The 11,353-nt window shown below is 58.9% G+C and overlaps 1 protein-coding gene across 1 annotated transcript in view; it reads right to left on the bottom strand.

Moving 5' to 3' along the window:
- Positions 1-9,422: 9,422 nt before the first annotated feature.
- Tcerg1l (transcription elongation regulator 1-like) overlaps positions 9,423-11,353 on the bottom strand; it is a 165,100-nt gene continuing 163,169 nt past the window's right edge. The window contains exons 13-14 of the mRNA XM_013021878.1: positions 10,315-10,433; positions 9,423-9,579 (exon numbers count right to left, since the gene is read on the bottom strand). Of these exons, the coding sequence (XP_012877332.1) occupies positions 9,423-9,579; positions 10,315-10,433 (276 nt within the window). The remainder of the gene's footprint in view (positions 9,580-10,314; positions 10,434-11,353) is intronic.

Raw genomic sequence — 11,353 nt, 5'->3', positions numbered from 1 at the left:
CTCTTTTATGTCTGTCCATTATGGTCCTGGGCCTGTGACTAGCTCAGATTTAGTGGCATTGAACAGCTACCGTGGAGCTGTCCTGACCCCAGGCATGGCTGTTACGGACAGCTCTCCAGGGAGATGACGCAGCACCACCGCCCTGCCCAGAGCTCCTCCGGCCCCCAGACAGGGAGTGGGGGCCACAGACCGGACCCACTGCCACTGCCGGTCCAGGCGGAGACCGCGTGCACATGCTGCGAGCGAGCTTCCCACGGGGACCCTCAAGTAGATCCGGTTCTCATCATCTCTGTGAGGCGACACTCTGCCTAAGGAAAGCTAAGACAGGGAGTCTGCAAACCCACTGGAATCAGGAAAACATTCAATTCTGTCACCCCAGCTGCAAAGAAATGAGGGTGCAGATCTCTGACTTTGTTGCTAAATGTGAGTATTAGGGAAGGGGAGGAAGTTGGAGCAGTAGTAAAAATGATTCATTCCCCAGCACACTCCACCAGGAGGTGATTGACGGTCAGGAGCATATGGGACGCCCATACTTTGCAGCTTTGCGGCAGAATCCCGGGAGGGAAGTGGGAGCTTTATCTCGGATGGACGTGGCGAGGCCTCTGGTGAGCTCCCACCGCAGCCAGGAATGGAGTCACCTGCCCCTCCTGGGTGCCACCATCCCGTTTGTTTTCCTTTCCAGACTCCCATCCTCTGTGGTGGAGATTACCCCTCCAAGTGATGGCCACGCTGGCGTGCCCCGTGGGAGCCCGCGCGCGTGGCAGAGGTTGCAGGGTAGATGGACACGTCCGTCCGGGGCTGCACGGAGGCTCGGGGATGCGGGTGCTCCTGGGGCTCTGTGACGAGAGGCGCTCCTGTGAATGGGGAGGGCCGGAGACGGAAGACACACACTGTCAGAGCCCCGGGAACGCACACAGGCACCCCTGGAACACACATGCCAGAGCGCGTGCACGCACATACACACACACACACACACACTGTCAGAGCCCCGGGAACGCACACAGGCACCCCTGGAACACACATGCCAGAGCGCGTGCACGCACACACACACACACACACACACACACACACACACACACTGTCAGAGCCCCGGGAACGCACACAGGCATGCCTGGAACACACACATGCCAGAGCGCGTGCACGCGTGCACACACACACACACACTGTCAGAGCCCTGGGAATGCACACAGGCACGCCTGGAACACACACATGCCAGAGCGCACACACACACACACACACACACGCTTGGCCCACACATCCTTCAGTGTGCACCGCAGCACCTGCCCGCCAGCTCCATGTTGGTGCCAGCTCCATGCTGGTTTGCTCATGACCACCTCAGCTCAGGACACTCGGCCGCCAGGGGCACAAGCACCCGAGGAGGCACCTTTGCTTCACCAGCCGAACCATCCCGGAGCGAGACCCTCTGTAGGCCTTCTGTCTTCTGACACCAACGGCCCCCGCTCACAGGATCTCCGCCAACATGGGAGGCGATGGGGGAGGTGTGCGGGGTCAGCTACAGACAAGAGGCAGCCCCGACACAGACGGAGCCCGTGAGAGGATGTTGGGTGGATGGGAACTGTCCAGGTGTGCAAGACAGAGTGGCATCAATCAGGGTAATCTGGGCTATTTCGGAAGGGAGGACTCAGGTTGCCCATTGTTTTTCTTTTCCTTGCCTCTCTATTCAGGTTCTGAGATAATTACACACACACACACACGCACGCACGCACGCACGCACACATCTACACACATATACATCTGTAATGGCAAGGTCCCATGCTCCAGGAGAGGCCTGCCCACCCAGTCCCCAGCTGGGCTGGCTGTTTGCTGCCATTGATGGAGCCTACAGAGGGCTGGAGCCTACAGAGATCCAGAGCCTCCCCTCTGGTTGGACACAGAGAGCAGCCTGCCGGAGCACGGGTGACTCCAGACAGAACCTCTGCGGCTGCCCGGGCGTGCTGATGAGGGATGGAGGCTGGGAATCTCCAGAGATCAGCTCATGAGGGCTGGTCTCCAGCCACGGGGCCATCCTGGAAAGACAAGTTCTGAGTAGAACTTCTAGTTCTCAGGACAGCTGGGGTTCCCAGAGCCTGCTAGCTTGGGAATGTAGCTCATCTAGACTCCGAAGAACTCAGAAAACATGAAAGGAAGATGTCATCTGACCCATGCTCGATCTGAAATTGTTTGAGCCTCCACCTTGTTTTCCCATCATCCCCCAAGTTCTGGGAGCCAGAAGAAACGTCACAATGGTTTCAACTGTTTCTAAAACCATGGGTTCGGATTTCAGAGAGGAGCAGCTGGCAGAGGATGACCTCGGCTTCCCCTGGCTTCTGGGTTACCCAAGCAGCCTGAGGCTGGGCAGAGCGGAGACAGCTTCATTTTGGCACAGTCTCCCTGTGGATTGTTCCATCAACACCCGGAGCACAGGGCTCGCGCAGGGATCTGACAAGAATGAGCTGGCAGAGACTGGATTAGCAACTTGTATGTGTGCAGGAGCAAAACCTCTGGGGCAGGACGAGCCGCTTTCATCTGTGGTTTGCAAACCGAGGTCACAGCGGGCGAGAGCACTGGGAAGGGGACCGGGCTGGAGAGAGTCATCGTCTGAGGACAGCCCCGGCCAGCGCTGCCAATTCACACCCGCTGGTCACAGCCTCACTGAGAAGTCCAGTGCGCTAATGGACAGGGCAGACGGAGCCCAGCCAACTGGCCTGCTGTCTCCCATCCTGTGCACGTCGGGGGCTGTCAGGGCAGAAGTGCAGATACAGCACGTTTAAACCGGTATCTCACATCTTGATCAAAGTGTATTCAGTGTGTGAATGGAAATATCACAGTGAAAACCCCACAGTATATAATAATAAAAATGTGAAGTCAGGAAAAACCGGAAAACGTCATTCACTTGGTGTCTTGGCTTATGCCACCACTGAAAGGCTGATGGCCCTGCCGGTTAGCAGGGGAGAGGCCCGATGGGCGCCCGATGCGGAGACGGCCCTGCGTTAGTTGGCAGAGCAGAGCTGAGATGTGTGGAGCCGCTGCTGGGACTGGCCGGCAATGTGCATGACTAGGCCAGGAGGTGCTCATGTCCTAAGGCTCGCTGTGCAGACAAGCCCTGGCTGGGCACCCCGGGAGGCGCCCTGGGAAAGGCCACCCCTCCACAGAGCACACAGACTTCACACCCCTCTGCCATGACGCCTTAGAGAAGGGGCTCTTCGTGCCGAAGGATGACACTGTCACCTCAAAAGGGACTTCCTCCGGAGTGTGTGACTCCAGCCGCGGACCGCCGCGCCTCAGTAGAAAGGAAAATTTAGGGCTGGAAGTGGCAGCGTGGTGGCAAAATGGAGTGGAACCCTGGCCTAGATCATATGGGTTCTACACTCGGCCTCACGAAGCCTAAAAAGGAGAAGATGGAGGGAGTGAGGTAGAGAAAGAAGGAAGGGAGGAAGACAGGGAGGGAGGGAGGGAGGGAGACAGGGAGGGAGGGAGGGAGGAAGGAAGGCAGGGAGGATAGGCAGGAGAGAGGGGGAATGACTAGCTTCCACAGGACAGATCTCCCAAAGGACCGGCCTACTCAGCAAACGCGGGTGTGTGAGTCCCCAGGCTGCCCGGGCAGCTGCTGGTGTGACCCCATCATTTCACTGCCCTGGGAGGGCGGGACCCCCACAGGTCAGTGGGGGAAATCACCACCTGGCTGTTCTCTATGTCTTGGGAGGAAGATGGGCTGAAGGTGACTAATGTGCTGGCAAAGCTTCCTTCTACTCAGCACCCAGCACCCAGCCCCACCCAGGACCAGACCGCCTCCCTCCACTCAGCACCCAGCACCCAGCTCCACCCAGGACCAAGCTCCCTCCACTCAGCACCCAGCACCCAGCTCCACCCAGGACCAAGCTCCCTCCACTCAGCACTCAGCACCCAGCACCCAGCACCCAGCCCCACCCAGGACCAGGCCGCCTCCCTCACTCAGCACCCAGCACCCACCCAGGGCCAGGCCACCTCCCTCACTCAGCACCCAGCACCCAGCACCACCCAGGACCAGGCCGCCTCCCTCTACTCAGCACCCAGCACCCAGCATCACCCAGGACCAGGCCGCCTCCCTCTACTCAGCACCCAGCCCCTCCCAGGACCAAGCTGCCTCCCTCTACTCAGTACCCAGCACCCAGCCCCCCCCAGGGCCCACCCAGGGAAGCCCACCACACTGATGGGGCTGTGGAGATCCTGCAGGCAGGATCCTCAATGCGATCGGAGAGCCCTGCCCCCACCCCCGACCATCCCCAGGCAGTCCAGCGGCCCCGGAGGACCTGTGCTGCCGGCTCCCTCCAGGCGCGCTTGTCTGGCTGCAGCCACCCTGCCTGGCTCCCGAGGGGTTGGAACCCAGCCGCCCTGGCTCTCTGATGCGGGGGTCTCGCCTGGAGCACAGAGGCGGCACACTGCATCTGCCCAGGTCCTTGCCTGTCCTCCTGGTGACCTCAGGGAAGATGGGGCCGGGCCCTGTCCTCTAGCAGCTGATGTCAGCCTCTGAGCCCTGGCTCCCCAGGCCCTCCCCTCTGCCCTGCCCTTCTGGACCGGGCTTGCAGGGCGGTTCGTGGGTGCCAGGCCCGTTTCCAGGACCGTCTCTGGTCTGCTGAGCCTACAACTGACCTACCGTGCCCACTGCATGCCTATCTCAGCCGCCGCCGTGGCTCACTGCAAGCCGGGCCAGGGCAAGGCCTGCGCCTCGATGCCCCCCCGGAGTTCGTGTGCTGAGACTTCACCCGGGGTGACGGGGCCCAGGACTCTTGCGGCGGGGAGTCCGTCAGTCCGTCACTCAAGCAGGGCACACAAAGCCACCAGGCTCCAGAAACCCATCAGCCAAGTGGCTCCCAGCAAACGTGCCACTTAATTACGCCGAAGCATTTCATGAATAATTGGAAGTCTTTGACTTGGGCCATGCGTTAAATATTTAATGAGAGAAGACACGCGAAGTTTAAGTATTTGGAAAAATGCAAATGTGCAGTGTTCTCTTACTATGACTGTGTTGTTGGGAGCAGGTAATTGGAGTAAAGCAGGAAAACAGTGGACGACAAACACGGAGCGGGGAAAGGGGAGTTGGCCGAGGGGCTGTCACCGCCACCACCACAAGGAGGCGGCGGGGTCATCAGCCCCTCGGGCCGTCTGTCACAGCGCTGTGTGCCAGCATCTTTGGGGGCCCATGGCGGACACCGCCGCTCAGGGCCAGGAAGATTCAGGGCCGCTCATCTCCTGAGACCTGTGCTGTCCATCAGGACAAGGGGGATGACCCAAGGATTGTGGACCTCAAGGGCCATCTGCACCAGGCAAGAAGTGTCAGGTTGCTGAGGAGCAGGGACAGAGGGCGGCTGTAGTCAGAGCAGGATGCTGGACACTGCTGTGGTGTCAGTCAGGCAGACACACCAGGAGGAGCACCCGTGGGACAGAGTCCGGGAGAAGGGTGAACTGGTCAGGCAGGCCAGTCAAAGGCTCATTCCCACCTGCAGGTCAGGGGACAGGTGGCGCCCGGGCCACAGGTGTGGGCGGAAGCCCAAGGGTTGCAGCAGGAGGAAGAGCTTGGGACACAGTGGTTAAGGACAGAGCGACTGTCTCCTGCGCTCCGGCTACCTCTGTGTGGCTTCCACGGAAGCGGATGAGTGCTATGAAATTTATTATTTATCCTTATTTATTATTTAGCAGCTAAAGGTTACAATAACAGCTCATCCGTTCTACATCACTGGCATTCAGAATGGGCATGGCACCTTCATAAATGAAAGGAAATAACCGGAAAACCACGCTGAGTCTACTATTGCTGTAGAATGCCTTAAATATATTCTAAAGGTGAAGCCAGCGTCGCCGCATCTGCAGGTTCCGAGTAGGGAAATAATGGAAGTATCATCCACACGCACGTTCCCATCAACCTTTAGAGCTCATTCCCCGCCCCCCCCCAGGGGTTTACTGATGACACCTGGGCTCGCCTTCCATCACCACGCCGACGGATCCAAAGACACAGAGGAGTAGCGAGAAGATGGAAATTATCCATCATCTACCTGCAACTTTAAGCAAGTTTCTTAGAATCACAGTCTCGGGATGGGAACAGAAATGAAGGCTCTCAGATATGTGGATGAAATGCAAAGGCCGACAGCCGCCTCCCACGGGGCCTGGCTCTCCGCGCACGCGAGCCTGTGCCCGGCGCGGTGGCTGCCCGCGCACACATCCGGCTCTGTGGCTGCCTCTGCCCTGCCAGGCCGCTCCACGGACGCAGTGCCCAGAGGCATGCTGCCGAGGATGGGCATGGTGCTGGCGGCAATGCAGAGCCCCAAGGCTGGGTGCACACGAGGGTGATTCTTGGGGATGAAGGGGGTCCAGGACAGATCTGGGGACAGCAAGCACTCAGGACAAGGCACTGGCGAGGCCGATGGTGGCATCAGGGAGGCCCACCCACAGAGCCACAGCTGGTCCACCAGACCAAGCCGGGAGGGGGACAGAGCTGACCCCTAGCTTCCCCCTCTTTCCTGAAGCTTCTTCCAATCCCAGACCGCAGAAGGAGAGAGGCCTATTGCTTGCCACTTGCCTCCAGTTTGGGGTGACTGGACCAGGGACCTGACTCTGGGGATGACGGATCCTGGGCAGCTGGCTCTGAGGTGCCTGCCACATCTCGTAGCTGCACCGAGACCTCCTGTAGTCACTCCGGGCACGTCAAGCTGGCTGTGTCGGTGCAGGCACAGGTTGGCTGGCCAGGAGCTCATCGCCACCGCAACCTCCTCTTATACTGAATTCCTTGGAGACCCTGGGTGGGGACAAGTGTCTACGGAGGTGTGAGCAGTGGGGATGGGAAGTCCGCCTGGAGGGAGGATTTCCCTGAGGGGAAGTTCCAGCTTCTGAACTGACTGCAGCGGGCCCCAGGGCCCTTGGCTCACAGCCTAGGGGGGGAGCGGCTCCGGCAGGCCGCCGATGGAGTCCCGGGCATCACGGGGTCCCTGTGGAGTTGGTCATGGAGCCGGCTGAGGTCGCAGTACTGTGCTCACCGCGTCACTGTCAGGGCTGCCTCTGGGGAGGGAACCCTCTGAGGGCACGGACACCAACATCTCCACGTTCTGTGCGCACGCCAAGGGCAGCCCCTTGGTGTGGGTTCAGTGCGGAGCCTCCTCCTGGGATTTGTGTGTGAAGGTGGGTTTCTGAAGTGCAGTGTGAGGGGTCACGAAGGCCCTGTGAGAGGCCTTCCGAACCACTGTGACAGGACACCTGGCGTGAACCAGCGTGAACCAGGAAAGGGCTGCGTGGCTCATAGTTTTGGGGGTTCCCTCTACCTCCAGGGGACCCGGTGATTTGGGGACAGAAGTTGGAGCTCATGTCGAGGGTGTCTCTGACCTCCCTGTGACTGGGAAGAAACAGAATAAAGTGAGAGGGCGCGGGAGCACCCCTACTTTCAAGGGCACCCCCAGTGAGTGAACTCCCATCCACAGGGACCCATACCGAATGCCTCTACTCCCTGCAGAGCAGCTGAGGCTGGGGCCCCCGCCTTCCCCACACCGGAGGACACACCAGACCCAAAGTGGAGTATGAAGTCAGCGAAGGGCTGGCCACAGATGGACAGGGTCAGCTCCTGCGGGAAGGTGTTTGGAGAGGACAGGGCCTCCCCAGCTCTGCCCCTGGCCCTCCTCCCGCCCACCAGCTCCCCTGGGTGCCATCCGCCAGGCGACCTCGCCAGAGCTGGGCAGAAGCCAGCGCCCGGCTCTTGGGCCACCAGAACATGATTACAAATTCCCCATCTCAGATACTCTGATTGTCCCGGAGAGAATAACACGCACCCTTCCTTCCCTGCGCTTTCCCACCACCCCCACCCCGGCCCTGCTGCTCTCCAAATCCCGACCAGCCTCTCAGCCTCAGCCCGCGCTCTCGCACCCAGCCTCCTCAGCAGGGACCACACAGTCCACAGAACTGTCCTGGTCTGAAGCAGTGCATCTCCCCCTCCCGCTCCCCAACGTCACCTCCCCAGGCTGCTGTGATAGCCCAGCACTGGCGGGTGCCACCAGCATCTGTCCTGCTCTGTTGGGGCAGAGGTGGGGGAGGGGAGAGGCGGCCTCAGCGCAGGGGGCTGGCTGTGAGGATGCTGCTGCCCTGGCCAGGCCCACCCTGTCTGCGCTGTCTCCATTTTATATGGAGCCCTCCCGCCCCCAGCCAGCCTGCTCCACGCTGAGCGGACGAGATGCCATTCTGGAGGTCATCACAGGTTCAATGACATTCTGTGGTCAGGTGATCAGCCTCTGCCAGGAAAGCAGGACAGGCTCCACCTGGCTGTGACCCAAGGACAGGCCCTCCACCTGGCCATGACCCAGAGAAGAGGGCGCTGCCTTTTGCAAACCCCAGGGGTTGCCCACCCAGCCCTGCCATCACCTCCCCGCCTGCCTGCCAAGGTCTCTCTGGTGGCTCTGGGCAGAGACACCCATGGAGTCACAGATACAAGTGACCTTTGCCTCCTGTGTGAACTTCCATCAAGTTCCACCAGCACAGCTCTGCCCACCTTCTACCCAAACCCATGCTGCCAGGAACGCTGGAGCTGGTTTTGTGTGAGGACTGCTTCCACAGCCCTTTGGTATGACTCCTCCTCCTGAATCTTGGGATTGGGCCTCGTCTCTTTAGTTGTAATGATTTTGCTTCCTAAGATTAGGAGGGGAGGCCTCAGCCACAAAATCACACTGGTTTAAAATATTTATTAATTAAAAAAAATTTAAAATTTTTGTACAAAGATGATGAGAAAAATCTCATGCAAACTCTGGGCATACAATAAAAATAACTCAAATATTGGGATGATGGTTTTGTACAAAATAATTCTCTTTAAGAAGGACCTCCGACAGCCTGTGAAATGCTCTTCTCCCGGCCTGGCTGGGCCCGTGGAGGAATGCGATCACACTCAGGCCTCTGCGCGTGGTCCGTGGTCCCTCGTGTGGAATGTCCAGTTGCCACTAGGATGAACGATGAAGCCCTATTGCTACGACTCAGGAGATGAGACCAAGACCTGGGGACGGAGTACAGGATTCCTAAATACCATGAGGTCTGCAAAAACGAAGGCCTAGCACATCCCCCCACGGAGAGATGGAAACGCCCCGCCATCACTGTGGATGGTGCCTGTCTCTGCTTCTTACAAACCTGCAGTGGATTATAATTTGTGTATATTACAAGTCATTTGCATAATGAAAACAATTAAGGGATCCACGTATCATGGCAATTAGAAATGCATCAAACTCTGAATGTTGTACAAAAGAGAGCTTCAATATGAAACAGTAATCCTCTGTGAAGGACCTTGCAGAGCCTGCGCCAGCGGCCTCAGCCCCGGCCCAAGGCGGCCCACCCCACCTGAGGCGGCCCCACCCCAAGGCGGCCCCACCCTGCCCCGAGGCGGCCCAGCCCCCCACCCGCGGCCACATCTCCTCCTGTCCACAGACTCATCTCATTCTTCTCAGCCGCAATCTGTTCTCCTTGTCCCGCTTCTTAAGGATTAGGATGAATTGATTGAAAAAGTGTTCCTGGTCCTTCCTTTTCTGAACAAGCCGAAACCTCTGATCACGGCCATACTTCTCCGCAAACTCCTTAAAGGTGGTTCTGAAGAAGAGAGAGTTTGCTGAGATGGAGACCCAGCTTGCGTTCCCCATGCGTACGGGAGCTTGGTTGACGTGGTGAGCAGCCCGAGGTCTCACCAGGCACCAGCCCCCTGCAGGGCTGTGGCCTGTCCCTCTGAGGTGCTCCTACCCTGCATCAGTGCGTCCTGGAGCCCCACCCCCTGCCCTGCTGCCTCCATCCCAGGCCCCCTCTGCCTCTGCCTCTCCTAACGGGGCTTCGTGCACGGCCTCCTGTGTGCCCGGCCAGGGCGGCAGGCCACCTCCAGGGCTTCGTGCACGGCCTCCTGTGTGCCCTGCCAGGGCCGGCAGGCCACCTCTGCCTCTGCCTCTCCTCACGGGGCTTCATGCATGGCCTCCTGTGTGCCCGGCCAGGGCCGGCAGGCCCCCTCTGCCTCAGGGCTTTGTGCACGGCCTCCTGTGTGCCCGGCCAGGGCCGGCAGGCCCCCTCTGCCTCTGCTTCTCCTCACAGGGCTTCGCGCACGGTCTCCTGTGTGCCCGGCCAGGGCTGGCAGGCCACCTCCAGGACATCTGCCTTCGGAGGCGCGTGAGGGGCTGGGGGGCTAGAGGGGACTGGATTAGCCAACAGCACCCACAGCTGCGCCCTGAAGATGTTCAAGGTCATGTACCGGCAGACGTGCTAGAGACGGTTTAGCAGAACAGATCTGAAAGCCGTGTTCTAACCACCACAAGTTACAGCCCTGCGGTCAGCCCTCTGTACCTGGGTGACACTTTGCACTCCTCGAGAAGTTTCTTAAACTCTTCTTTGGCTAGCAGCAATTTACTTTTCTTTTCCTTGTATTCTTCTTTTATCCTTGTCTTGACAAACTGTTCAAATATCTTAAAACACACAGAATAGAAAGTATTGTCAGACACAAATATTGCATTCCAGACGCAGCACAAGCGACCAGCGGAACCGGAAGGAAGCGCTTTGTCCTGCTGCTGGCCGGGCCCTGCCAGGGGAGCCGATAACTCGCTTGTCCCCTGGGCCGCCGCTGCTCTGTGGGGTCAGGAGCCAGGCACCGCTGGGAAGTCCTACTCTTGATGCCCCCGGGGCCCCAGCATCATTTTAAAAGCTTTTTATTGTTATTGTAAAGGTGATTATTCCAGGACCTTCTTCTGGAAACTAGGAGCTGCTTCTCCTCCATCAGAGTAAGATGGCTCCTTGTTCTAACCACCACTTCCCCACTACAGAGCCACAGAAAGGGAAGGACCAAGTGGTTTCATTTGTAATGCTAGCCAAGCCTCAAGAACACTTCAAAGTAAACCCTGGATAAGCCTTGTGCTGAGGTAAATATAAACCAAGAAAAATACCAACAAAATCCACATATAATCCTGGAAGCCCAGTAAAGAGTAATTCAGCATCATCCACAAAGTCCCTGGAGCCATCTGGTTCACAAGGGCCTTAGAGTCAGGCTCAGGCTGGGGCAGGAGGGGGAAGGGCTGAGGAGGGAGGAGGATGGGCTGGGTGGGAGGGGGAAGGGCTGGGGAGCAAGAGGGAAGGGCTGGGTGGGAGGGGGAAGGGCTGGGGAGGGAGGGCTGGGGAAGGGTTGGGGAGGGGAAGGGCTGAGGTGAGGAGGAAGAGCTGGGGAAGGGAGGGAGAGAGAAGGGCTGAAGTGGAAGGGGGAAGGACTGGGGAGGGGGAGGAAGGGCTGGGGAGGGAGGGAGGGAGAAGGGTTGAGAATGGAGGAGAAAGGGCTGGGGAGAGATGGGGAAGGGCTGAGGTAAGGAGCAGGAAGGGCTGGGTGGGGAGGGGAAGG

This window comes from Dipodomys ordii, unplaced genomic scaffold (assembly GCF_000151885.1).
Source record: "Dipodomys ordii isolate 6190 unplaced genomic scaffold, Dord_2.0 Scaffold58, whole genome shotgun sequence".
Taxonomy (NCBI): Eukaryota; Metazoa; Chordata; class Mammalia; order Rodentia; family Heteromyidae; genus Dipodomys; species Dipodomys ordii.
The sequence above is the reverse complement of the archived record's forward strand: the minus strand, read 5'-3'. Positions and strand labels throughout refer to the sequence as shown.